Below are 27,764 nucleotides of genomic sequence, written 5' to 3' on the forward strand. Positions count from 1 at the left end.
CTTGCGGACTCTGGCACCATGGGAGGGTACGCCCTCTGGTGGCCACAGCCTTCACCATGAAGGTTACAGAGGCTGTGGGTTGCGGAGGCAGCAGTAAGCTGTTCCCCCCCACCCCGCCCCGCCCCCCGCCAATCTCCAGGCTTCTGGATGACTCTCCTTCAAATCTAAGCATTGGATTATGGGACAGTTTGTGCAAGACCAGAGTCTGAAAAGTCCTGCTTCACCATGGAGGTAGATACTCCACCGCCCTACTTGGAGCTCCTGTGATGCCATCTCCTGACTCCTCTGACAACATGGTCCCATAGGTCACAGGTGTCCTTCCCACTCCCACACCACCCACTCACCCATCTGCCAAGTGAAGTACTACTCACTGGGGGATGCCCACCTCCAGCAGTTAGGCCTGCCTGACAAAAGCCCAGAAAGGACTCGCTACAAACATTAAGGCATTAAGGCAATTCTGCATTTTCATCTTAGGTGGGCCTTCAACATTTTAACAAGTAACTTCTCCATTTCAAAACTCTTCCCTCTCTTGAATTTTTTGACTCTTTTCTAGCTGCTGCTTCTAAGTCTTCTCTCTTTGATTTAAATGCTAATGCTCCTCAATGTACAGCTATCATTATATTGATGGCTCTCAAATTTCTATCTTCAGTCTAGATTTTCCTATTGAGTCCCAGGCCCACGCATCCAGTTACCTTCTGGATGTCCAACAAGTACCTCAAATATATCCCAAGTTTAACTCTTCACCCCCTTCCATCTTTTTTCCTCCTCATTTTCTGGCTGTGAAGCACTCCAAGAGGATAAAGGTGGTTTCTGGAATCAAGAGAGACCTAGGTTCTAATCTTAGCTCTGCCCAAGCTATGTTACTATCTGAAAACCCAAGTATCCCTCCTCTATAAAGCAGAGAAACTATGCTATGTGGCCTTCTGTGGTTCCCCATCACCTACAGAAAGTCTATACCCCTGGAAGTATCTTTAAATATGGCATCTGCCTGCCTAACTCACTAGACCCATTTCCACTTTGGTTTCTGTTCCTTGAATATACCAGGTATACGCTAAGTGCTATGCTCTTTGCCTGGACACTCGAACTAATCCCACTCTTCTAACCCAGTAAACTGCTACCTGTCATCTGTTCTTCAGGCTTGAGCTCAGATGTCCTAGTCTCTGGGAAGCCAAGTTGGACTAGGCAACCCTCCCCTGACAGTGGAAAGTGTGTTATTTACCACTATATTCCCAGCAGCAGCATAGACCTTGAGTTACATTTGTGTTGACTGAAAGAAAGCAAAAGACAAAGACGGTTTCCAAGAGCATGTATTACACAGGTCTGAGTGCAAGAAACAGCAAACAACTGCTATGTTTGCTTTAAAAGCTCATCAGGTACCAGTGCCAGGTCCTGATGCTTTTGAGGGCCCCCTGGGTCTCGGCCCCTCTGGAGTAGACTGGGCCCAGGCTCCTGGATGAGGGGGCAGCTTCTGCATGGAATGTCCTGCCTCCTGTCACCTGAGGCATCAGGCACTTTGGTAATGCCCAGGACTGGCTCCTCTTTCTCTCTCTCTGCACACTTGGGCTCCCATAGCCGGCTTTGGTGGGGAAACTCACAAGGTGGATGGACCAGCCCAGGGGCACCAGGTGGCCATGACTTCCCCTCCTGTCTGGGAGACAGGTTCTCAGGGTGGGCTGGAGTTATGTTTTCCAAATCCTGAGAGCTGGCCATCCCACCTTCCATTGTTGCCTTTCTGCTTGGGGATGCCCTGTCTGGACCCTCAATAAGAAATTTCCAAGACCACGGGCCTGGCTCTCCAGAGGTGGAGGAGGCAGCAAAACGACTGGTGGGGACAGGTCCTGAAGAGCTGGGACAAAGTGCTGTTAGTGCCTGGGTGTGGAAGTGCTGGGCCTTCCAGCAGCCTTCAGGAGGGGTGGGGTCAGTAGGTTCAGCCTCACCTAGGCTGGGGGCCGCTGATGAGGAGCTGGCAGCCTCCTCAAAGGCCTGTGGGATCCCAAGCTCCCTCTGGGGGACACTAGGGCCTTCCATCCTGGGAGGCTTCAGTGTGACCTCTGTCAAGAGACCTGAGACCACTCGGCCCTGACTCTTGGGGTCCCTAGACAAGAAGGCATCCTCTTCCTCACCCTCTCCTGCTCCTGTGAGGGGTGCGGCCCGGCCCACTTCCGGGGTTGGTACCGAGTTCGGCTCCTGTACACCTTGGCTGTTCTCAGGTCCCTCCTCGGCGTCATCCTCTGAGGAGTCAACCTCACGGATGGCTTCTTGCTTCTGCAGTGACTCTCGCCGTTCAGCCCGGTCCTGTCGGAGGGTGCCTAGGGCCCATGAGGGAGAAGGCTGCAGCACGCCCTTCCCAGACAGTACACTCCGGGTCCCGACCACCTCTAGAGGGCTGACTTCCCTGGGTGGCAGTTCCTTCTTCAGCTCGGGGTGGGGCAGGTCAAGGCTATGCTTTCGAGAAGTGGCTAGCTTCTTCTCGGAAGCAGCAAGTGCTGCTGCCAGTTTCTCGGCTGATTGTACTCTCTTTAGCAGCGGTGAGCGGGGCGGCTCTGCACTCTTGGGCCGTGAGAGCTGCCTGCCCAGAGGAGGCGACAAGTGAAGCTTGGCGGGGAAGGCCTGGGCTCCATGGCCAGACAGGGGTGATGGGGAGCGCTGGGGTGAAGCTGCTGGTGGTGGGGAAGGGGTGTGGGCCAGTGGTGACAGTGGGATGCTGCCGGCTGACTTGCGCCGCGGAGAGCGGTACTGGCGCTGGAGCTTGGGTGCCAGGCCGTGCAGGGAGCTGGGCCGTGTGTGCCCAGAGCCGGCTGGAGAACTGGGCACGCTGGAGCTGGGGGAGCTGCTCTGTGACGAATTCCCTCCCACTTTGCACACACAGAAAGACACACAGACAAAGGCAGAGCAATGTTAGCCGACAGAAGTGACTGAGGGGCAAGACAGAGTTAGCCCTGGACGGCCCCAAGATCAAGGTGACCCCACCAGTGATCCAGAGCCCAAGCTACAGAAATAAAGTCACTCTTCACCCCCGAACCCTCCTCCCCACGACTGCTGGGTCTATCGGGGGTAGAGTGAAAGGGTTTCAGAATGGGGCCACAGAGAAGCACAGAGCGCCTAGGCTCTTTCCTACCTCCCAGGGGGGGCTGTCTCTGCGATCTGCAGACACTACGTCATACCTGAATGCACAGCATCCGGAGTCACCCGGTAGCCCTGAGTGGGCGATCGGGGGGAAAGGCTGTGGCTGTGTGTGGGAGAGCCTGGCCCGCTCTCCCCTGACGATAAGGATCGGTTAAGGGAGGAAAGGCTGCGGCTGGTGTGGAGCAGGGATGCCTGCTTGGTGATCTTCCGGAACAGGGAGCTCTTCTTTCTGCTGCAGAAACAAGGGTTAAGGGCTGAGTTGGGGCACAGGACACAGCATGTACTGGGCCCAGTGGCGAGGACCGCCAGCACATGCTGGCCACCCAGGTGGCTCAGTCTGGCTCACCTTTCTTGACCATCTTTGCCCCGGCTCCGCTTACTCCTTCGAGCCATCTTGGCCTTGTAGCTGCCCTTCCGAGCTGGCCCCACTTTGATGGATGTGTTCTCCAAGGGCGTCGTTGAAATAGATACCTTGTTTCCGCTCTGAGGAACAGAGCATGAACCCAAGCTCAGGTAGTGAACTTGTCCTTGCTCCCACCCATACCCTCGGGCGTGGCGACACCACCGCTCTAGCTTTTGCCCCAGCATTAACACGTCTGAACCGCAGGCCTTTATTCCCTCTTCGCAGATTAGGAAATGGCTCCAACTGGAGCCTGGGCACTTTGGGGTCGAAAAGGTAGAGAAGAGGTTCATCTGTCTTGTTCTTCAGTCCTATCCATGGCTCAGAAGGATCCCTGGGCCTTGGCCAGTAAGGACGTAGCCTTCCAGTGAAAACCCACTGCCCTGGGTGCCTCCGTTCTCAGTGCCACATGTGCCCAACTTTCCCACCCCACTATGGCCAATCACAGACTCACAAGGCCGGAGTCGTTCAGGGACCACAGAAGCAGCACACCCAGCACTAACCTTCAGGATGAGCTCCACCACTTCTGTATGCACGAGCCCATGCACAGGCTCCCCGTTGACATGAGTGATGAGGTCACCCTGACGAAGCCCCGCCTCACTGGCTGGACCTCCATCCTCCACGTGCTGCCCCAGGAAGATAACAGTCCTCAGCCTGGAGCCTGAGCATGAAGTATGGGGCCTGGTTCTGCTGTTACCCACCCTCCTCGGACCCCTGACGATAGTGTGGGACAGAAGCAGAGATAGACAGCGATAGGCCCTGGTGAGGGGACGATGAAACTGGGAAACAACAGGTCTGGATGCCGATACATACCCACACCATGTGGTGCACGGTGTAGACGTCCGAGTCACCCATGTAGACACGGATGGCCCGCAGGGTGAAGCCATACTTCTTGCCGGCTCGGTGGATGATGATGGGGGGCCTTGAGCTGCTGAGAGCTGGCAAGAAGTCCCTGCTTGGAGAAGAATCCCTGGATGATGGATTGGATGACTGGGAATGTGGGGACATAGGGCTGGCCAGTGGAGAAGAGGTGTGTTCTGGAGAAGGAAAAGACAGGACTGAGCAGGTCAGAGGACCCGCCTGGCCATGCTCCCAGCCCAGCCCCATCTAGGCTGCTAATCCCAGGCAGCTGTGGTCACAGGCAGAGCCTAAGCCCAAGGACATCTCTCCCACAGACATGGGGCAGCAAAGCTCCTCATGTGCCCAGAGCCTCCACAGGAGCAGCTCGCACTGCTCATACTTCACTCGTACTTGTATCCATCAGGGGCTGTAGGGCAATTGTGATTCAAACATCCCAATTACTCTGCGAGCTACCACTAGTTTTTTGACGAGAACTTGAGGCTCAGAGAGATTAAGCAACTTTGTCAAGGTCGGGAGCTATTTGGTGATGGAACAAGGACTTGAACGTGAGCGCTCTGCCTCAGAGCTGGCCTTTGTTACACAGTGCCATCTTGCCCTGTGGCACATGCACATGCTACCTGACACCAGTGCACAACACAGACCTCCTGTAACAGGGCAGCCATGGCACACAGCTCTTGGATACCTGCTCCTCAATATACAACGTACAGACGTACCGGCCACATACAGACTCCTGCCACAGACTCACACAGATTCCAAGGCCCTTCCTGTGAGTTTTAGCCTAGTTCCCTGGGAGCCCTACCTGCAGGAATGAGGAGGGACAGGGTTGTGGCTGAGGCAGACTTGATCACTTTGTTGAGGGGACGAGCGGTGCGCTTTTCCACAGAGTCCCCTGAGAGCAGCCGGTGGCGGGCCCTGCGTACTGCCAGGTCACTGATGGCCTTGGCTGTGGCTCCCTCAGTCAGCTGTGGGGTCCCACGGCCTCCTGGAGTCTCCACAGCTGTGGGCCCAAGTGAGCAGTGAGACCTGCAATGCTGCCGAGCCTCCCCACCCGGCCTGCCTGCAGCAGCCTCCAGGCCGGGCCCTCGGGCTGCCTGCTGGGCCACACCTGGGCTGGAACCGCAGCTCTGGCCAAAGGGCTCCTCGTCTAGCTTTAGCCGCCGCTCCACTGGACGTTCAGGGGCAGGCCCCGATACACCTTCTCCAGAAGGGGGTGTCAGGAGCCATGTCCCCTCCTGCTGCTGTCTCCTGGGGGTGCTGCTGGCCTCCTCAGGGCCCTCAGGGAAGCGGGGGGCATCCAGGAGGCCTGAGCAGCGGCGTCGCACTGTCAGTGGAGGGCTTGAGTCGCTCTCAGTGTGGGACGACTCAGACACCGACAGCCGCTTCCGCAATCTGTGAGATATGTGGCCCAGGTGAGACAGGCAGGCGGTCTCCCTCCTCTGGCCCAGGCTTCCTTAGGGGCTCACAAGGGTTATAAGTCCCAGAACTTCTTCCCTTGGACAGTCCCCTGGAAGCCATGCTTGTGATGCCCCCTCACTGCCCCCAGCACTCCACCCCGCATCTGAATCTCGTCCATGATCAGAAACAACGGATGGGTGGCTGTGCGGCCCACCCTAGGGGGAGTTCTGGGTGCTCACATCTCAGGGGAGCCGATCACCCAGCTCCGGTCTCGGCCCTTCAGCCCTGCCAGGCCGTCAGAGCGGTCGTCCTTCTCCTCGCTCAGGCTGCGCTTGGTGGGGGGTGGTGCCCGGCGCTCCTCGAGCAGTGACAGACGCTCCATACTACTGTACACCTGTGGGCACAGAGTCTCTGCTGGGGACAGGCCCCAACAACCACACCGCCCCAAGTGTCCTTGGCATCTGAAGCCCAGGAACTGGAACGAGTCCTGCCCTTTCCTCTTCCATGCCAGGGGCATACTGGAGGAAGCAGCTATCCCACCGTCCGGGCCTGGAGCGCTTCTTGCAGTCTCTGCTATATGCAGGCCCAGCCCTTTCTCTCCCTTTTCCTAGGGCCGGCCCCATCACCTGCTCCCCACACCGGCCCCAGCCACAGCCCCTGACAGGCCCTCTTCTCCCAGCCCTCCTGCTCTGCCCAGCCTGGGCCTGCCACGTCGCACCTTGCTGAACCTTGGAGAGCATGAAGAGAACTGGCGGATCTCCAGGCAGCCATCTTCACTCACTTCTTCCTCATCCTCTGAGTCCACATGGTGGTAGCGCTCTGAGCGGGCTGGACCAGACACACAGGACGGTTCCCTTCAGAGGCCCCTGGTAGTGCCTCCTTTTGACCCTTATCAGACCTCAGAGGGCCTGAAGAAGTTGCTCCTGATGCCAAGTTCAGGGTGCACAGGCGTCTCTGGGCAAGCAGACAGGATCCCCACTCCTCCCCATCCCCATGGCCTTACTGTCAAAGTAGCTGGTATCATCCTCTGACTCCAACTGGGGAATAAATTCAGCCTTCTGGCGAAGAAGTCCTGTCCAGTCCAGACCGGTAAAGAAGGAATGCTGCTTCACCTCAGAGGCGCTGCCTGTGGACAGGAAGGGCGTGGGCCAGGGCGCGGGTTGAGCTGTGTGGGGTCCCCACCAGCGAGTCCAGTGAGAACCCAGCCCTCAGGAGGCCGGTCCTGAAGGCCTCCACTCCAGCACCTCTCTTCCCGCACTTACAGGAGCAGGGCAGTCTCAGGGCCAGCCCGAGCTTCCTGGGTGAGTGGACTCAACCACTCTCTTGCAAGCTGTGAGAAAGGTCAGGTGGCCCTGTCCTACCTGTGCCCAGTCTTTCCAGAGGGTTCTGATGGAGCAGTTTGGAGGTGAGGTCCTGGGCATCGGGCGGCAGAGCATCATCCCCCTCAGGCCACACGATCTCATCTGTAGAGCGGGGGAAAGAGGGAAGGAGGGGCTTACCGCGGGGTCTCAGAGGCTGCAGGCAGAGTGGGGAGATACAGAGGAGGGTTCTAGGATAAGAGATGGGGAGGGAGCCACAGAGGGTCCAGTCCAGAGCCCCTGAAAGCCTTGCCTGGGGCCCAGCTCCTTAAGTTCTATAGGTTCCTATCCTCCTGGGGAGGTGTGTGTGTCACATCCACTCACCATGTCCCATCCTGTGACCCAGGACTTCCCCTGTCCTGAAGCTCTAGCTCAGCCTGACTCGACACTTCAGACACTAGTGTATTCACAGACACACACACCACAGGCACACTCATGCCCACACACGGGGTGACACAAACAGAACAAGCCCTGGGTGACAGTATGCACATGCACACACGCGCGTGTGCACACACACACACACACACACACACACACACACACGTGAAGTTACAACATAAGCCTCACAGGTGAATGCATAAATCATATTTGTGGGTCCAGACTCTGTCTCCCTAGTGTACCAGGGTGACGGTACCTACCACTGATCACTTGCCCAAAGAGCTCCTCCGGAGTATCTCCAAAGAAAGGGACGCAACCCACCAGGAACTCATACAGGATTATGCCCATGGCCCACCAGTCCACCGGCTTTCCATAGCCCTGACGCAGGATCACTTCAGGCGCGATGTACTCCGGGGTCCCGCAGACCTGGGCACAGAGAAGCCAGGCTGGCTCAGCGTCCTGAGGCAGCTCACTGGCATCACAGCTGAAGGGGTGGGGATGTTCCCACTCCTGAAGAAGTCTCTGAATGAAGACTCCGCTTCCTTCGGTTAAAGAGCAAGGTCAATAGGAACCCAGAGTATTAGAGCTGGAACTGCCGGTGGAGTACTTCCCAGTTAAACATGTAATTCGAGCCTAGAAAACCGCCCCCCTGAGCCCTCAACACCTCTTTATGGCATCTAGTTCCCCAACTGGCCTCTATCCTCCAGTCTCTCAGAGGACTGTCCCTACAGTCACATGACTACTGCAGGGACTTGCGGACAGTTACCATCTGAACTGTCAAATCAGGAAACATCCAGAGGCTACTCTCAGGACGCTGGGTCACAGCCCAGTGGAAACTTCCGAGTTGTGCTCCAAGAACAACAGACTCCAGAAGGGCCTTGCCCTTGACTGAGGCTAGGAGGATCAGGACTCATCTCATGTTAGTCTCTTAGAGTAACAATGGTTATGTGACCTATTTTCTCCAAACCCCGAGGAAGATGATTTTGGATTTTATGTCCCTTATGATTCTTGAGGCCCACCCCATTTTCCAAATGTGCTACCTTATCTCAATGCCTCTCTGGAACCAAAAGTCGGAAAAGATAGAGGAGTTCCCCGTCTTAACATGTAGCCACGGGGTTGAGTATGTGGCCCCTCACCCCATATTCTGAAGTCTGGACCTCAACCCCCAAGGTCTCAACCATCCTTCCTTACCTGCTTGTCTAGGAACTCCCGGGCATCCTTCTCAATGTGGCCCTCGTACAAGTTTGTTGTCAGGCTCATGAGGCCAATTTTAGAAAGGCCAAAGTCAGTAAGCTTGATGTGTCCCATGGATGTAATCAGGAGGCTGGGAAGTCAGAGACACAAAAGTATGGGGTTATTTCCTGGTTTTCCAAGAGTGCTGATTTTAGTATACGCCCAATTTTCCCACTCAGGCTTTTATAGGCTTTCTGTGGGACTTAAGCAGGGTAGCTTCAGGAGGGAGACAGGCAGTTGTGAAAGAAAAGGTGTCTCTGGCTTTGTGAGTTCTGCATTCTGCACAAGCAACTCACCTGCCTTTTGCCCATTCACCCAACTCATTACCGTTTGCTGCCCTCAAAACATATTCTCTGCTGGGGGCAGGTACCAGCTAGCTGAGGGACAGACTTGCTTCCACAGAGCAATTAGCCTCAGCCCACAGCTCTCGCCATACCCAGTCCCCTCTCCTCACCTGGGTGCCTCACCACACCCAGGCTCGGGGAGAGGGGAAAGGGGCACAGAATCGTGTGCCATGTCCACAGCTGGTTTTAAAGGAGAGCTAGCTGGGAGCAACCAGAGATAGGACTTCACAGAAAATGGTCTCAGTCACATACTCTGCCTGAGTCATTTCATTTCATAACAAAGGCTTCACCCTGCCACTCCTTTATTCTATTATTCCCAAATCAGCATCTTCCCAAATATTATTCCCAAATCAGCATCTTGACTTCCTTTAAAAGCTCTAGGCCTACTAACTGCCCAGAGGTCTTAAAGCACTGTGAACTTGACCTGTCTAAAAAGGAGCCACGCCTCCTAATGGATCCTTTTTGCAGAAAATGATCTGTTACCTCTGAGCTCTGTGATAAGTACCTTATTATTTATATTCTGGCTTCTAAAAAGCCTTACAACAGAGTAACTAATAAAACAAAGTAGGTATGATTATCCACATCTTAAAGGGGGAGGAACAAAGAGCCTCGGAGGTTTAATTAACGGATCCAAGCTCGTAGAGTTAACAAGTGGTCATTTGAACTCTGGTCTGTCTAGTGTCAAAGCCACTTTCCATGACAGAGGCTTATCCTCATGCACTAGTCCTGAGCTGGAAATCTGGAAAATATCCCAGATTCCTGCTCCCTTTTCCTCTCCCACACCCATGCCCACCCCCACATTTTGGTTTCCTTTCTACGTCCTAAACAGTTTCCCCTCTCTTCTGTACCCTGCAGGCGCGGTTGGCTTGGCCTGGTCTCCTGCAGCAGCCTCACCATCTTTCCGTTGGCAGAGTGATCTTGCTAAGCCTAAATCAAAATCTGAGCGTGTCATTCTATCACACCTCTGGCTAACAGGCCCTTTGAAGACTCGCTAGGACCGTTTACAATAAAACCCAAACCTAACAAAAGACCCCTGATGATCTACTCCCTGCCTCTCTCTCCGGCCTCATCCCTTACCACTCTGACCAGTCAAGCATCCCTGTCTCCGTGCAGTGTGCTAAGGTAGTTCCCAGCTTGCAGCCTCTCATGCCTGTGTGCCTTTTGCAAATTCTGCTTCCTGGCTTTAGAAAGCTCCTCCCACCTTTCCCCACCTGACTAATGCCTTCTGAGAAGGAGCCTGTAGGCAGACCGCTGTTTCCCACCCGAAAGTTCTGTAGGTCAGGGACTACCTTACAGCCCAGATTATAGTGCTTGGCCCAGACACATCAGTAAATGTCAGAACACTCCTTCAGCCATCTCCTAGATGGTGCCAACTCTCTCCTGCTTCGTTTCTTTAGCAGAGGTCTTCAGGGACTTTTACATGTCACTGAGGCCTTACGAAGCCCCAGCCAGACTCGCAGGCAACAGGCTTTGCATCTGGGGCGGTCAGGGGCCAGAGAGCTAGGCCTGGACAGACACCCGCACGAGAACTGTTCTCAAGCAGCCATTCTGGGACAGATTCAAATACGCTGTGTCTGCCTTCACTTATTTAGAGACCCAAGAGGGAGACCTCGGACTAGGGCCCCAGAGAGTGGGCGTACTTGTCAGGCTTGAGGTCACGGTGCACGATGCCGTAGTTGTGCAAGTACTCCAGGGCCAGCACGGTCTCCGCAAAGTACAGACGCACCATGTCCACAGGGAGGGCCCCGATGTTCTTCAGCAGGGTGGCACAGTCTCCTCCTACAAAAGCCCAGGACACTCTGAAGGAAGGACCCAGTTCCCTACTCAGGGTGGTCTCAGGCTCCCGGTCTCTGAGGCCTCGGGGACTCCTCTGGGGCTAGAGACTGGGAGTCTCGCTCTTCCGGTGCTGGGACAGGGGGGCAAACAGAATGTGGGGAGTCGCGGGCAGAAGTGAGTCTGCCAGCGGCTGTCACAGCCACTCTTCAGGCCAGGGAGGGTAGGAAGCTGGGCCTTCATGCCTGTGAGGGGACTGGCAGGGGGAAAGCGATGTGATTTCTGGGTGGGAGTCCTGCATATTACAAACACATCTGACTGAGCCTCCAGCCTTTGTCCACTTATGTCCTTCCTGTTGGCTATCCTTTGGTTTTTGAATAAGGCAACATTGTAAACTCCCAGCACTACTCCCTGAATTAAAAGGAGAGTTTTGTTCAGTTTCAACTTCAAGACTTAGGCCAAGTATCTCTGGAAGCTGCACCCAGCAGTGCAAAGGGAAGAGTGAAGGTCACTGGGAAAGCTGTCGTCTCTCCCCCAGGAGGCCCTGTGATGCTCTTCGACTCCATCCCCAGAGTATTTTGTGTGGTGTGTCCCCTTCAAGGGATGTCCCCTTCACCAGCCATCCATTAGGACAGTGGCATTCCTCCCTCCCGCATGCCACCCTGGGCTTGCGTGGCTCTGCTCTCTCCTTTGTTCCCGCCTGGGACAGCCGTAAACAGCATCCAGGCTTTGGGGCAGAGGCTTCTACAGCTGTTGGGTTGAGGCATCCTGTCCCCAAATGCCTCTCTTTGCACCTGACATGGACAGCCTCACGGCAGTTACTATCCCGGAAGCCTCTCCCTGGGTGGGGCAGGGAGCCTTGTGCCCACCATGTGGCCGAACTGTCTCTGAGACCCTAAGGCAGAAACCAATGCCAAAGAGATTGGGAAGCTGGGCCCTGAAACGTCACCCCTATCTAAAGCGGCTGGTTGCAGCTCTGGGCCAGGCCTCATACAGTGCCTTGGCCTCCATGCCAGGCCACCTCTCCCCCAGTACCTTCAACATACTCCATCACCATGCACAGGTGGCGCTTGGTCTCAAAGGAGCAGAACATGCTGACCACAAAGGGGTTCTCGGCAAAAGTCAGTATGTCACGCTCCACGAAGGCCTGCTGGATCTGGTTCCGAAGGATCAAGTTCTGCTTGTTGACCTTCTTCATGGCAAAGCGCTGCCGGGTGGACTTATGCCGCACCAGAAATACAGCTCTGGAAACACAACCCATCCCATCTCCCATGGGCCTTCAGCACCTGGGCTGTGCTCCCTACCGCCCAGAGCGGGGCATCCAAATTGCCTCCTATCCCACTTTATAAATGCACAGACCAAAGGAGCAGGGGTGTCCTTATTGATGAGAAGGATCTGGGCCTCCTACCCACAGAACTCTTCAATTTCCCAAGACACGAAGTCCTGAGGACATAGTTCAACCCTTCCCCAGAGCTCAGCTAGAGGAGGACTGATACCAAGAGGAGCGGGGACCTTGTCTGGGAAAGGAACAACGCCAGATGTCAGAGGAAACTGAACTCCTGTCTCTCCATGAGACTTTGGGGAGGGAGAGGGCCTATCCTGAGGCAACTGCCACCCAGAGGATTGGGTATCATACAGTTCTAGAAAGAAGAGCCCAAGGGCTGACTCAGCTCCAGTCTTGGCCACACCTCACCCCTGCCTTTACCCATAGGCGCCATTGCTGATGAGCTTAATAGTTTCGAAGTCCTCTTCAGAGGGTGTCTTTTTAGATGTCAGAGATGCCCCACGGCCCTGGAAGACAAGAGCAAAGGCAGGAGGCAAGCATGCTCCTTAGAGCCCAGGTGCTCAGGGAAGCTGGAGGCCCGGCATCCACTCAGCTCTTAGTCCTCGGCATCCACTCAGCTCTTAGTCCTCGGCATCCACTCAGCTCTTAGTCCTCGTACAGCCCCACTCAAGCTTCCTAATGCAGGAGCTGAGTGACTTCAGAGACAGCGGGTGCAACCATCCACTCCCCATCCTGCCCTCAGATGTCCTCTCCAAGAGGACTTGCACCCTCTGCTTCAGAGGGCCCAGCCTCTGGGATTGGGGCAGGAACTCAAGGTCTTTACCTCCACTGAATCATCTGTCTCTGGAGTGTCAGGACTGTCATAGCTGCTCAACTGGGCCATTTCTGGAAACAAAGCAAGGGCACAAGAGAAATGTGTGCACAGCGATGTCAAACATCCCAACAGTCCCCTCAGAGCACACAGTGGCACGTACAAGGTGGGCATCCGGATCTCCTGCATCAGGCTGGGTGCAAATCTGGTCCTGTGGCTCTCTCCCCAGAGCAGTCACAGTTTGGACCTGTCTGCCAAATAATAGTGCCACTCCTATTTCTAGAAGCCCAGTGCCATTCACAAGGCCTGGCAAATTTTAAAAAGCTTACTTCAAATTTAGGACAATTCCTGGAAAATAGAGCCAAAGGTGGGGCTATCGGTCTGTATCCCACTCCACCAGTGAGGTTGGGAAGCAGGAAAGGTGGATGAAAAGAGATCAGGGACTTAGAAGCCCAGGGTTCCTGTGGGAACATAGTTGAACCCTGGAGAATGGAGAGATCTGCTCAAGCCTGGGTTGGGACCCCACTGAAGTCACAGAAGGGCCAGTAAGGTGGCAGAAGGGGAGGTAAGCATGCGCAGGAGGTGGCCATTTTTGAAAATGCAATTGTGGTCCTTTGCGGTTGACCTCTTTTGACCTTAGGTTCTAAATCCAACCCAGCAGGGCTCATGGCAATCCGGGTTGGGTTATACCAGGTGGATGTGTAAACCAATCTGAAGGAGGAGCTGCACCATGACAGAGAAAATGGGGTTCCTCCGACAGCCCCAAGGCCCCTGGTGCTGTGTTGTGTCCATGTCCGATCTAAGCCTCTTCTTCAAGTGGCTTCCCTGCCGTTAGAACTTGTTGGCTGTGGGGTGTGTCTGTAGCCACGAGGCAGCATGCTCACCCTCTAGGGGATCCCGTGTGAGGCCCAGTTGACTAACGATGTAGCGGGGAATGTCACATTTAATCCCTTGTCCCTCTTTGGCATGGCCCTCGGCTGCTTCTAACAGGTGGTAGAACTCTTCAGGGTCAAACTCCTGCACCAGGGGAGAGAGGCAGTCAGTGGTGAGGGCTACAAGGGAAGGCCTCTTTGATGTTGACAGCACATGCCCCAAGCATGATGAAAAGGACTTTTTCTTTGTGATCGGACACCCTTGCCCCCGAATGCCCAGAAGCTTCATGATTCAGGGATCATAAGAATGGGGACAAAGCCGTCTTCCAGGTCAGCTCCAGGCTGGACAGCCTAAGTATATGCTGTATTCCCGACAATAAGAACCAGACCTTTTATTTGTTTTCTAGATAGCTCAGCCTATTGACCTGGTCCGGGGCCTCCTGCCAGCCACAAACACACACACACACGCACACACACAGACACACACACGCACACACACATACACCTGCCTTCAGATATTTACCGGCACCCCCTGTGTGGTAGGGGCTGGAGAACCGTGAGGACAGTACAGCAGTCCTGTCCCATTGGAGGCACTAAGAAACTAACTGCATGACAGAGGGATCCCTCAGGATCGGGGACTCTGCTTTGTTCGTGTCTGTGTCCCCAGCGCCTATCCTAAAGTAGGTGCTCAGTAAAGTGCTGGGTATGGTGAAGTGAAGGACTCGACCTATGCCAAGGGAACTGTTCCGTGCTCCTGACCGCCCAGACCTGACCACCTGGGGCCTGCTGGCCGTGAGGGGGCCAGACCAATACTCCTCAGGAGCAGCCATTTTCCTCACAGGAACTCGTCTGGGCCCCCACATTGGCAGATCATATTAAATAAGAACTACCGCAGTTTTGCTGGTAGTAGGATACTTCCGCTCCATGACCCACCCCCTCTCAACCTTCCCAGGAGTGCGCTCACCAGGCATTCCAGGAGTCGAGCTGGGCGGGCAATGACAATCATCAGCTTCTTCACCAGCTGCATCACGAAAGCCACTTCTGAACTCTCTGAGCGCTCGTGAGCCTGTAGGGAAGACAAAGGTTGGTGAAGCAATCCACTGGCACAGCATGGTGGGGCTGATGCTGGCCAGGGCTGGGCAGAGCTGGCTCTGGGGAGAAACGGTGGGGTGGTTCAGAGACTTCTGCAAAATGAAGATGTTAGAGAAAGCCAGTGCACCGTGACAGGGAGCTCTAGGACACTACATGACACCACAGAATGTCACAGAGACACGTGCCTTTACCTGTTCCTCCATCCAGACCCCAGCTCAAGGGGCAACTCTCATGGGAGCTTTCACTGTTCACTTCCCAACCCAGGCAGAATGTCAGAAACAGAAAGACTTCAAAGCAGGAGGGAGGCGAACCAATATCATTTCAGAAAGATCCCTCCGGCTGTGGTGTGAACAGTGCACGGAAGAGTGCAAGCCGAAAAGGGGGAAAAAAATCCATGAAGGGGCTACTGCAGTAACGTGCATGAGAAAGCCAGAAAGCCCAGCAGGAAGGATGGAGAGAAAGACACAACCTGGGACCATTTCTGCGGTGGAGGACTGAGTAGACCTGGGGGCTAAAAGAAGCAAGAAGAGAAGGGAAATGCTGCTACAAGTTCAGGGGCATTTCGCAAACCCACAAATGAAATAAATATAAGAAGGTAAGTAGTTCAGGTAAGGGCGGGTGGAAAAGCTCTGTTTTGCACGTGCAGAGTTTGAGGTGCCTAAACTAACCTATACTAGATACTTCCTTGGGTATCTACCCAGCCCGGGAGCCTTTCTTTTTATGAAAACCGCTCTGACATCTAGCAGCTACACCTGGATTGTGTGGCTGCCCCTTCCAGCCCACCTCCAGGAGCTGACCAGCGTGGATGACTCTCCTGTGAATTTAAAAATGGATGGAAAGGGGCACCTGGGTGGCTCAGTGGGTTAAGCCGCTGCCTTCGGCTCAGTCATGATCCCAGGGTCCTGGGATTGAGTCCCGCATGGGGCTCTCTGCTCAGCAGGGAGCCTGCTTCCTCCTCTCTCTGCCTGCCTCTCTGTCTACTTGTGATCTCTGTCTGTCAAATAAACAAATAAAATCTTTAAAAAAAAAAATGGATGGAAAGACAACTGTTAATATCAGCGTGGCAGGACTGTATAATCTACTGCTGGGTGAAAAGGGATGGCTGCATCTACCAAAGACACAGAGGAAAATGGCATGAGAGCACAGTGACCACTTCCTGAGCTTCCCCCAGCTTTTGGTTTCTGGTTGTGGTCCCTCAGGACCCAGTTGTATTCCTGTCTTCAATTCTTGAAGACCCACGCTTTTTCATCTTGATGATTAGTTTCCCTTCCTGCTTAAACTACTCTGAGCTGGCTCGCTACTACTTGCAACGGAAGAATACTAACCAACCTGCCAAGCCAAAGTGGAGTCCTCTTTCTGAAGCAGCTAGCAGCACGGATCTGGAGCTAGAGAGAACAGGGAGGGAGGGCTGCAGTCAGGTGGGTGGGCTCAGAGTAGGGGCGACAGTGGGAGACACAGAAGGAAATGAAGCTGTCAAGGAGAGCATGAAGAAAGCAGGAGGAGAACCGATACACAGGGTGGTGCCATGCAGAGCACCAGCATTTAATACTTTTTTTAAAAAAGGGTGTTTTTTTTTTTTTTTTTTTTTTAGGTAATCTCTCATCCAAGATGGGGCTCGAATTTACAACCCTGAGATCAAGAATCGTGTGCTCTTCCAACACGAACACCAGCATTTAAGAGCTGGGTGGAGAACTCGTAAAGGGGCAGCAAGACTGTAAGACTGGAGAGAACAGTGTCAGGACCCCCAGTGGGGCCAAGGGGCCGGGGGAGGTATTCACGGCGCAGAGCTCTGCGGAGTTGTGAAGACAGATGAGGATGGGAAGAGGCCACAGGATCTATTCGGCAATTGGTTGATTTGTTCCTTGGTGAATTTTGCCTGAAACAGTTTTAGAGGAATGGTGGGAAGGGAGAGTAGAAGGCAGAAGACCCAGCAGCGAACAGGTTGTTAGGAAAGAATAACAGCAAATGAGGACCATTTAAAAAAAAATTGGTTATGATATGAAGAGAGACGCTGGGCACTTGGTAATAGAATAAATGAGTTTTATTCTTTTAAGATTTAGCCCAAATATCAAGTGTGAATCTTCATCTCGGTTCTCTGGCTGTACACCACCCCTCACCAAACACGCAAGAAGTAACTGCTCCCCTTTCTATGTTCTGTTGCTTGTATCACATGGTACCACATGTCTAGTTGTCTGCCTCTCCAGCTACATGGTAGAGCCTCGTGAGATCGGGGCTCCTTCTCTTCCCTTATGTGCTAAGACCAGCACAGGGCCTCTTACATAGAGGATGTCAATGTTTGTTGATGGAGTGTTTGAAGAGATGATCTCAGGCTCTGGAATAAGACAAACCTGGGTTTGGGTTCTAGCTGTTCAGAAAAGAGTTACGCTGGGCTCACCCAAGCCTCTTTTATTTTTTTTAATTTTTATTTATTTATTTTTTTAAAGATTTTATTTATATATTTGACAGAGAGAAATCACAAGTAGTCGGAGAGGCAGGCAGAGAGAGAGAGAGGGAAGCAGGCTCCCCGCTGAGCAGAGAGCCCGATGCGGGACTCGATCCCAGGACTCCGAGATCATGACCTGAGCCGAAGGCAGCGGCCCAACCCACTGAGCCACCCAGGCGCCCCCCAAGCCTCTTTTAAAAGCTTTGGTTTCCTCATCTGTGGATTTGGTGGTGGTGCGAACATTACATTAAATTAAATGAGATCATGTATTGCCTAGTATGCACTGAGTGCTCTATAAATGATAGTGATTTTATTTCCAATGTAAATCTAACCTGCCATTTTCCAAATTAAAACCATTCAGTAATTTCCCCATTGCCTTTGTGATAAGACCTAAGTTCCTCATAGACACACTTCAGCCTTTGCCCCTCCTCCCAACCTCTCCCATTCTGACTCTTCAAATTTATCCACCAACTTTTCCCTGCAGGCATCCCTCACCTAGTCATACCAGACTACTTCATCTGTGATTTCTGGAATGTACCTAGTTCCTCTGTGCCTCTCACAAGTGGTTGGATTCCAGAGGCTGGCTCTTACCAGCTCCTGGTGGGCAGACTGACCCTAAGTGGTTGTTCCCCGTGAATCCTTTGATTACTCTCATGTTACATTTACTATTTACATTTGCTTTGTTGTACACAGATTTGTAAATATTATTGCCTAAGATATTTGTATATAACTTGGGCTCTGTAGCTTTTTTAATTCAAAATTCACATGTTAATGACTTATGATGGTGGTCTACTATGGGCATTATGTAGTTAAAAAAGAAAATACTTCTCAAAAAAATTTTTAATGTGGAAATGATAAATTTCACAGAAAACAAAAAAGGAAAAAGGAACAACAAAAAACATTTTCCTAAGTCTGGTGAACTCCTACCTACACGTCAAGACTCAACTTTTCGCAAACCTTCCATGCAGAACTGTGCTCAGAATGGACCTCGACTAGTCTCAATGCTCCTCAGTCAAAATCACTATAATACATAAAAGTGAGAGAATTCATGTAGAGGGCTCAGGGTATTGTCGGCACACAGTACACTCCAATAAATGATAGGTGTTCTTTCCACTTGTTGATGGGCCACTCAACAGCAAATTCCTTGAGCTGGAACATGGAACCAGATTTTTATGCATCCCCAGGACCCAGCACATCAGGGAATGGATGAATGCATTGGCTCCGTATTCATTGCTCTTACTGCACAACCTACTCCCGGGGCAGGGTGGGGGTGGGGTGGGGTGGGATCGGGTGTGGGGTATGGGGTCACGAGTCTTGGAAAATGCCTGAAGGCTTTGGGCAAGGCTCTGACTTTAGCATTTCAGAAGATCAATCTTAGATATACAAGCACTGGGGAAGTCACTCCAGCTCGATCCTTTACCTAAGGCCACAGTCCTGGATTCCTATCCACTGTCAGAAAGTTACTCTTGAACAGAAATAAAGAGCTGCCAGGGATTTGCATGTGAATTTAGTGTGCTCAAATATACTTTTGCAAGATTTGAATTTAAGCATTACTCTAGAAATCAGGAAAAAAAGTGCATTTTTGTAGAAGGAAGCACTTTTTCATCTATTAAATCAAAACTTTCCTCACTGTGACTCTTGCCCACTGGGTTAACAGGCCTTTTAGAGGACAGGGAACAATCTGCTACCTATTATGTATGAGAAATCTTTCATATTTGACAGCAATAATCATGGCCATCTTTAGTCATGTTTTCTCTAGATTCAACTGTTTCCTAATTAAAAACAAAACAAACTCCTCACTCCTAATTTCTGGACTAACACACTGAAGTCCTGTTTGATCAACAGCTCTGGGTTCTCAATTCAGTTGTTAGGACACCAGAGCAAGGTCAAGTGCCTGGAGGTAATAGGGGTCTGAATTAGGAAATACTCTAGTACATGAAGGGGCACATGTTCTCCCCACTGTACCCCACTGGTGTAATACGAGGCAAATGTGATTTGAGGGGAGACGGCAATGGACGCCTGACTATAGAGGCGAAGAGGAAAGCAAACCCTGGAGCAGGAAGCATAGGGTGAGAACTCACTGCATGGGGCACCTGGGGGGCTCAGTCTGTTGAGTGTCAGACTCTTGGATTTGGCACAGATCATGATCTTGGGGTCCTAGGACTGAGTCCTGTGTCAGGCTCATACTCAGCACAGAGTATGCTTGGGATTCTTTTTCCCTCCCTCTCCCTCTGCTCCTCCCCAACCATTCCTGTGCGCTCACGTGCTCTCAAATACACAAATAAAATCTTAAAAAAAAAAAAAAAAAAGCAGGGGGGGGGGCGGCGGCGGCGGCGCCGCGCCGCGGTGGCTCAGTGGGTTGAGCCGCTGCCTACGGCTCAGGTCATGATCTCGGAGTCCTGGGATGGAGCCCCACATTGGGCTCTCTGCTTAGCAGGGAGCCTGCCCCCCCCACCGCCTACTTGTGATCTCTCTCTCTCTGTCAAATAAATAAATAAAATATTTAAAATCACTGGTTAAAAAAACAAAACAAAACAACTCAGGGTATACTCTGGTCTTGACCATCTCTGGGTTACTTTATCTCTAGCCCCCCAAGAAGTCTTTTCATATTGGGGAAGATCAGGTCTCTAAACACCTAAATCTCTACCAGCGAACTTCTCACCATGTAAATACAAAATGTCAGCAAACGGATAAACCCACAGTGCAAGACCTGGCTGGTTTTCCCTGGGGTTAGTGGAAACAGTCTGAAGGCTCTGCTTACCCCAGTATTTCCACTAGAAGAGAACCCACCACAGTCACTGGGGCCACTTTTAGGCTTTGGGTTACAAACGTAGTCAAGTATTTATGAATATTACCAATGTTGGAACCTCAGGCAGAGTTTAGTGGGATCATATAAAAAAGCCCACAGAACTGCGTTCTTTGGATACCAAACAGGTTTCTCTTAGTGATGCAAGGGACTGAGGAGGAACCGAAGTCCATCAGCACCACCCTTGGGTTTAAGTCCTGCATATGAGCAAGGAGGTGACAAGCCCTCTAAGAAAACTGGAAACACCATTAATGCCCTTCTCCTAGCTCGGAATAAATAATCCACTACCTCACCAAGGGTGTATCGGGGTTCCAGCACAAGGACACTCACATCTTGTAGAAGTTTCTCTAAATTCTCTTGAAGTTCATAGAAATAGTGTGATGTAATGAGACGGTTGCGGGATTTATCCAGGCAGTCTCGGGCCATCTCAATCACCTGATGATGAATAAAGCTCAAGGTTCCATCTGCTAAGGGCAGCACACTGTCTGGAGTGTTGGAGGAAATGAATTCTGCAAGACGCTCTTCCATTTGCGCGGTGGCCTGCAAATAAAAGCAGGAAAAGTGACACTCCCTTCTAGTTGCAGCTTAGTCGGGAGCTCAGCCCAAGGATAAGCTCTGTGATCCTGGTTTCCCGATCCTGCATTTGGGGAACCTGACGGCTACACACATGATAAGATGACCCTTAAGTGAAATCAAAACAGCCAAGGGGCTATTCAGTGGGTTAAGCGTCCAACTCTTGGTTTCCGCCCAGGTTGTGTGATCTCGGGGTTGTTAGACCAAGCCCCGCATGGGGAGTGGGGAGTCTGCTTCTCCTCTCCCTTTGCCCCTCCCCTCCCTCATGTACCATCTGTCTCTGTCTCTAAAATAAATAAACAAATCTTTAAAACAAACAAAAACATTCTAGTCCAGGCCCTCTCTCATCTGGCCTTGTCTCTCTCCCCCACTCCTTGGAGGGTGTGCTCTTTTGCTCTGAGGACCTGGAAGTGGTTGCTGCTCCCCACCCCCACCCCCACCCCCTGCCCCCCACCCTTTAATGGGCTAGCTCAGGCCTGTTGATGTTGTTCCCTGTGTGTGGCTCCTTCACCTGCCAGGCCAGCCTGGCAAACTCCTAGCATTCCTTCCAATTTCAGTTCCCACATTGTCTGTCTCTCCTCTGGGAAGTCTATTTTTTTTTTTTTTTTTTAAAGATTTTACTTATTTGGCAGGCAGAGAGAGAGAGAGAGAGGAGGAAGCAGGCTCCCTGCTGAGCAGAGAGTCCGATGTGGGGCTTGATCCCAGGACCCTGGGATCATGACCTTAGCCAAAGGCAGAGGCTTTAACCCACTGAGCCACCCAGGCGTCCCTCCTCTGGGAAGTCTTTGATTCCTCCAGGCCACCTAGGATTTCCTTTCCTCTGTGCTGCCACTGGCCCTCCCGACTGCATAATCTTACTGCATGGACACTGCTGATTTCTAAAGACTTCTCTGCACTGGGAATTTCACGTCAGAGAGAATTTGATTTATCTCAGGAGCCTCTTACTTGACCTTAGGACCCAAGTGGACTAAGCAGATGCTCAAAGAGTGTTTACTGAAGGTGTGAACCTGCCTCCTCATGGACCTGGACCCTCAGCAGGGCAGAAGAGGTGTCTGGCTCAGAAGCTTCTCGGGGACCTAACTGCATAGTCATGCCAAATGATAAATTACACCAGTTAACAAGTTTCTGGCTGCCTATCTAGGACTTGGCCTTCTTTCCTTTGCCACTAGGGGGCAATTTCTGATTTCCAGTGTGTGTTCAGGGGTGTGTGTGTGAGATATTTTCACCATAAGCATTTCTGCCACATTTTTACAGCATAACTAATTGGCCATAAAGCAATTTTGCTGTAAAGGAAAACAATAACTGGTTGACAGTTTCATTTGACAGTTTGGTTTCATTTCTCCAATGATGCAGTACTCTCATTCTTCATACAAATCCTAGCCTTCGTAATAGTCTACACAGTGGCTCAGAATTTTGAACCTACATTTCCCACAGAATCTGGAACGTCTATAAACGGACATGTGACAATATGCTAAGGACAAACAACAGCATGGAAGGCTTTCACAACACAACACAAGGCTTAGTTATAAATACTTATCGTCGTGAGGTGCCTGTGTGGTCGAGTCAGTTAAGTGTCTGGCTCTTGGTTTTGGCTCAGGTTGTAATATCAGGCCCGCACTGGGCTCTGCACTTGGCTTGGAGTCTGCTTAGGACTCTCCCTCTTTCTCCCTCTGCCCCTCCTGCTCATGCTTGCTCTTTCTCAAATCAATCAATCTTAAAAAAAAAAAAAAAAGTATCCTTGTATGTAGAAACTAATACTCTTAATGAAGGATGAAATTTTGGTGAAAAAAGAAAAAGTGCAAAGCCAAGCAAGAAGATGAATCACAAGCAAACCCAAAATGTCTAATATTATAACCAAAAGACTTTGAAGACAAGTGCAGAGGTAGAATCAAAATAAAATCAGTCATTTGTGCTGTATTGCCATGAATCTACACTATACATTTTGAATGTATTAAAATATTTTGTATTTTGCAATAGCCTTTTAATTTTGTTATTTGTTTTTTGTTTCATTATGCCTTTCTAATGAATGTCCTTCATTTATTTGGGGGGATCTTAGGTTTTACAGCAGAATTGCCTAGCAGCCAATTAGTTATGTAGTGAAAGTGCTTATGTGAAACCATCTAGAGCCATTATATTCGTTTATACGAATACAAACATGTATCTAAGTATATGTGCACACAGGTATATGGTGTGTGAAGAGAGAAAGACAGGGGGAGAGAAGAAGGATGGAAGAAAAGGAATCTTAATACATTTTCTCTAAGGGTGCATCTTAACATTGATGGAGACATCCATACAAAGCACATGCAACGCTAGAATGACAATACTATATGTAACACATATGAGGAGAGGGACGAAACATGTGAGGTGCATTTTAAACACTACATACTCCTAACCTTAAAAAAAAAAATTCATTCAAATTCAATTTATTTAACCTATAGTCTATTATTAGTTTCAGGGGCGGAATTTAGTGATTTATCCGTTGCACGTAATACCCGGTGCTCGTTACATCACATGCCCTCCTCATTGCCCACTTCCCCCTCCCCCCACCCACCTCCTTCCCAGCAACCCTCCTTTTGTTTCTTTTCTTTTTTTATTTTTAATTATTATTTATTTATTTGACAGAGAGAGATCACAAGTAGGCAGAGAGAGAGGAGGAAGCAGGCTCCCTGCCGAGCAGAGAGCCCGATGTGGGACTCGATCCCAGGACCCTGAGATCATGACCTGAGCCGAAGGCAGCGGCTTAACCCACTGAGCCACCCAGGCGCCCCGCTCCTTTTGTTTCTTATAGTTCAGCATCTCTTCTGGATTGCCTCCCTCTCTATTTTCATCTGATTTTTCCTTCCCTTCCCCTCTGTTCATCTGTTTTGTTTCTTAAATTTCACATGAGTAAAATCATATGGCATTTGTCTTCCTCTGACTTATTTCACTTAACATAATAAACTTTTGTTCCATCCACATCATTGCAGGTAGCAAGATTTCATTCTCTTTCATGGCTGAGTAATATTCCATAGGATATAAAGACGACATCTTCTTTATATATTCAACTGTCATCGGACATCTGGGCTCTTTCCATAGTTTGGCTATTGTGGACATTGCTGCTATAAACACTGGGGTGTCATGTGTCCCTTCAAGTCACTACATTTGTATCCTCTGGATAAATACCCAGTAGTGTAATCACTGGGTTGTAGGGTAGATCTATTTATAACTTTTTGAGGAACCTTCTTACTGTTTTCCAGAGTGGCTGCGCCAGTTTGCATTCCTACCAACAACCCGAGAGGGTTCCCCTTTTTCTGCATCCTTGCCAACATCTGTTGTTTCCTGACTTGTTAATTTTAGCCATTCTGATTGGTGTGAGGTAGTAGTATCTCATTGTGATTCTGATTTGTATTTCCCTGATGCCAAGTGAGTGATGTGGAAAATTTTTTTAAATGTGTCTTTTGGCCATTTGTATGTCTTCTTTGCAGAAATGTCTGTTCATATCCTCTGCCTATTTCTTAACCGGATTTTTTCGGTTCTTTCGGTGTTGAGTTTGATAAGTTCTTTATAGATTTTGGATACTAGACCTTTATCTGATGCAGCATTTGCAAATATTTTCTCCCATTACATAGGTTGCCTTTTAGTTCTGTTGACTGTTTCTCTTGCTATGCAAGAGCTTTTTATCTTGATGAAGTCCCAATAATTCATTTTTCCCTTTGTTTCTCTTGCCTTTGGAGACATGTCTAGCAAGAATTTGCTGTGGCTGAGGTCAAAGAGGTTGCCACCTGGGTTCTCTTCTAGGATTTTGATGGACAACTATCTCAGATTTAGAGGTCTTTCATTCATTTTGAGTCTATTTTTGTGTGTGGTGTAAGGAAATGGTCCAGTTTCATTCTTCTGCACGTGGCTATCCAATTTTCCCAACACCATTTGTTGAAGTGACTGTCCCTTTTCCATTGGATATTCTTTCCTGCTTTGTCGAAGATTAGCCGATCACAGAGTTAAGAATCCATTTCTGGATTCTCTATTCTATTTCATTGCTCTCTGTGTCTGTTTTTGTGTCAGTACTGTACTATTTTGATGATTACACCTTTGCAGTACAGTTTGAAGTCCAGAATTGTGATGCCTCCAGCTTTGGTTTTCTTTTTCAACACTGCTTTGGCTATTTGGGATCTTTTCTGGTTCCATACATATTTTAAGATTGTTTGTTCCAGGGACGCCTGGGTGGCTCAGTTGGTTGGGCAGCTGCCTTCGGCTCAGGTCATGATCCCAGCGTTCTGGGATCGAGTCCCACATCGGGCTCCTTGCTCGGCAGGGAGCCTGCTTCTCCCTCTGCCTCTAGCCTGCCACTCTGTCTGCCTGTGCTTGCGCTCTGTATCTCTCTCTCTAACAAATAAATAAAATCTTAAAAAAAAAAAAAAAAAAAAAAAGATTGTTTGTTCCAGCTCTAAAAAATGCTGGTGGTATTTTGATAAGAATTGCATTGAATGTGTAGCTTGCTTTAGGTAGCACAGACATTTTCACAGTATTTTTTCTTCCAATCCATGAGCATGGAATATTTTTCCATTTCTTTGTGTCTTCTTCAATTTCTTTCATGGGTGTTCTATAGTGTTCAGAGTACAGATCCTTTTACCTCTTTGGTTAGGTTTATTCTTAGGTGTCTTATGAGTTTTGGTGCAATTGTAAATGGGGTTGATTCCTTGATTTCTCTTTCTTCTGCTTCATTGTTAGTGTATAGAAATGCAGTTGACTTTTGTAAACTGATTTTATATCCCGCGATTCTGCTGAATTCCTCTATCAGTTCTAGCAATTTTTTGATGGAGTCTTTTGGGTTTTCTAAATAGATTATCATGTTGTCTGTGAAGAGTGAAAGTCTGACTTCTTCTTTACTGATTTGGATGCCTTTTATTTCTTTCTGTTGTCTGATTGCCAAGACTAGGACTTACAATACTAGGTTGAACAACCATGGTGAGAGTGGACATCCCTGTCATGTTCCCGACCTTCCTTAGGGGAAAAGCTCTGTTTTCCCCCATTGACGATGATATTTGCTGTGGGTTTTCTGTGTTTGGCTTTTATGATATTGAGGTATGTACCCTCTATCCCTCCATGGTGGAGAATTTTTATCAAGAAAGGATGCTGAATCTTGCCAAATGCTTTTTCTGCATTTACTGAGAGGATCATATAGTTCTTGTCCTTTATTTATGTAGTATATCATACTGATTGATATGTGAATGTTGAACCACCCTTGCTGCCCAGGAATAAATCCCACTTGGTTGTGGTGAATAATCCTTTTAATGTACTGTTGGGTCCTACTAGTTACTATCTTGGTGAGAATTTCTGCATCCATGTTCACCAGGAATGTTGGTCTGTAATTCTCCTTTTTGGTGGGATCTTTGTCTGGTTTTGGGATCAAAGTAATGCTGGCCTCACAGAAGGAGTTTGAAAGTTTGCCTTCTGTTTCTTTTATTTTCCTTTGCCAAAAGGCTGACTTTTAATGTTGAACTCTCAGAAAGTATTAATTTTTTTTAAAAGATTTTATTTATTTGACAGAGATCCCAAGTAGGCAGAGATGCAGGCGGAGAGAGAGAGAGAAAGAGAGGGAAGCAGGCTCCTAACTGAGCAGGGAGCCCGATGTGGGGCTCAATCCCACGACCCTGAGATCATGACCTGAGCCGAAGGCAGAGGCTCAACCCACTGAGCCACCCAGGTGCCCCAGAAAGTATTAATTTTTTAAAATTTTATTTTTAAAATTCTTTTCAGTGTACCAGAATTCATTGTTTATGTACCACACCCAGTGTTCTGTCCAATACATGCCCTCCGTAATACCCACCATGAAGCTCACCCAACCTCCCACCCCCTGCACCTTCAAAACCCTCAAATTGTTTTTCAGAGTTCATAGCCTCTCATGATTCATCTCCCCCTCCAATTTCCCCCAACTCCCTTCTCCTCTCCATCTCCCCATGTCCTCCATGTTATTTGTTATGCTCCACAAATAAGTGAAACCATATGATAATTGACTCTCTCTGCTTGGCTTATTTCACTCAACATAATCTCTTCCAGTCCTGTCCATGTTGCTACAAAAGTTGGGTATTCATCCTTTCTGATAGAGTCATAATACTCCATAGTGTATATGGACCACATCTTCCTTATCCATTCATCCACTGAAGGGCATCTTGGTTCTTTCCACAGTTTGGCGACTGTGGCCATTGCTGCTATGAGCATTAGGGTACAGATGGGCATTTCTATTTTTTCAGTTTCAGAACAATAGGTATTAATTCTTTAAACTCTTAAAATTCCATTGGGAGGCTCTCTGACCCTGGACTCTTGTTTTTTTGGGGGGGGTATTTTTGATTACTGATTCAATTTCTTTGCTGGTTATGGGTCTGTTCAGGTTTTCTACTTCTTCCTGTTTCAGTTTTGGTAGTTTATATATTTCTAGGAATGCATCCATCTCTTACAGACTGCCTAATTTGTTGGCATATAATTGCTCATAATATTCTCTTATAATTGTATTTCTTCAGTGTTGGTTGTGATTGCTCCTCTTTCATTTATGATTTGATTTATTTGGATCCTTTCTCTTTTCTTTTTTGGCAAATCTGGCTAGGGGTTTATTCATCATTAATCCATTCAAAGAAAGAGCTCCTAGTTTAGTTGATCTGTTCCACTGTTTTTTTGTTTTTTTTTAATTCTATGTCATTAACTTTTGCTCTAATCTTTATTATTTCTCTTCTCCTGCTGGATTTAGGCTTTATTTACTGTTCTTTTTCCAGCTCCTTTAGGTGTAAGCTTATGCTGTGTATTTAAGACTTCTTGTTTCTTGAGGAAGGCCTGTATAGCTATACTTCCCTCTTAGGACTGCCTTTGGTCCATCCCAAAGGTTCTGAACTGTTGTGTTTTCATTTTCATTTGCTTCCGTGTTTTTAAAAAAACTCTTTAATTTTTTGGTTGACCCATTCATTAAAAAATTTTTTTTTAAATATTTTATTTATTTATTTGACACAGAATGAGAGAGAGTGAGCAAGAGAGAGAACATAAGCA

General features: G+C 49.6%; 1 protein-coding gene across 12 annotated transcripts in view; it reads right to left on the reverse strand.

The window, feature by feature from the left end:
* Positions 1–1,292: 1,292 nt before the first annotated feature.
* The window catches only part of MAST2 (microtubule associated serine/threonine kinase 2), a 208,289-nt gene continuing 181,817 nt past the window's right edge, over positions 1,293–27,764 (reverse strand). For 9 of the 12 annotated variants that reach the window (XM_032361579.1, XM_032361578.1, XM_032361577.1 and 6 more), the window contains 20 exons: positions 20,508–20,717; positions 14,801–14,902; positions 13,849–13,981; positions 12,977–13,038; positions 12,574–12,659; positions 11,904–12,112; positions 10,736–10,874; positions 8,710–8,842; positions 7,779–7,944; positions 7,144–7,245; positions 6,786–6,908; positions 6,501–6,610; positions 6,022–6,176; positions 5,493–5,776; positions 5,187–5,384; positions 4,340–4,563; positions 4,030–4,152; positions 3,473–3,609; positions 3,165–3,358; positions 1,293–2,855 (listed from right to left, as the gene is read on the reverse strand). In XM_032361579.1, coding sequence (XP_032217470.1) covers positions 1,348–2,855; positions 3,165–3,358; positions 3,473–3,609; positions 4,030–4,152; positions 4,340–4,563; positions 5,187–5,384; positions 5,493–5,776; positions 6,022–6,176; positions 6,501–6,610; positions 6,786–6,908; positions 7,144–7,245; positions 7,779–7,944; positions 8,710–8,842; positions 10,736–10,874; positions 11,904–12,112; positions 12,574–12,659; positions 12,977–13,038; positions 13,849–13,981; positions 14,801–14,902; positions 20,508–20,717 — 4,398 coding nt within the window. In that variant the 3' untranslated portion in view covers positions 1,293–1,347. The remainder of the gene's footprint in view (positions 2,856–3,164; positions 3,359–3,472; positions 3,610–4,029; positions 4,153–4,339; positions 4,564–5,186; positions 5,385–5,492; positions 5,777–6,021; positions 6,177–6,500; positions 6,611–6,785; positions 6,909–7,143; positions 7,246–7,778; positions 7,945–8,709; positions 8,843–10,735; positions 10,875–11,903; positions 12,113–12,573; positions 12,660–12,976; positions 13,039–13,848; positions 13,982–14,800; positions 14,903–20,507; positions 20,718–27,764) is intronic. The other 3 variants (XM_032361580.1, XM_032361576.1, XM_032361583.1) reach the window with 2 other exon arrangements.

Source organism: Mustela erminea, chromosome 10 (genome assembly GCF_009829155.1).
Source record: "Mustela erminea isolate mMusErm1 chromosome 10, mMusErm1.Pri, whole genome shotgun sequence".
NCBI lineage: Eukaryota > Metazoa > Chordata > Mammalia > Carnivora > Mustelidae > Mustela > Mustela erminea.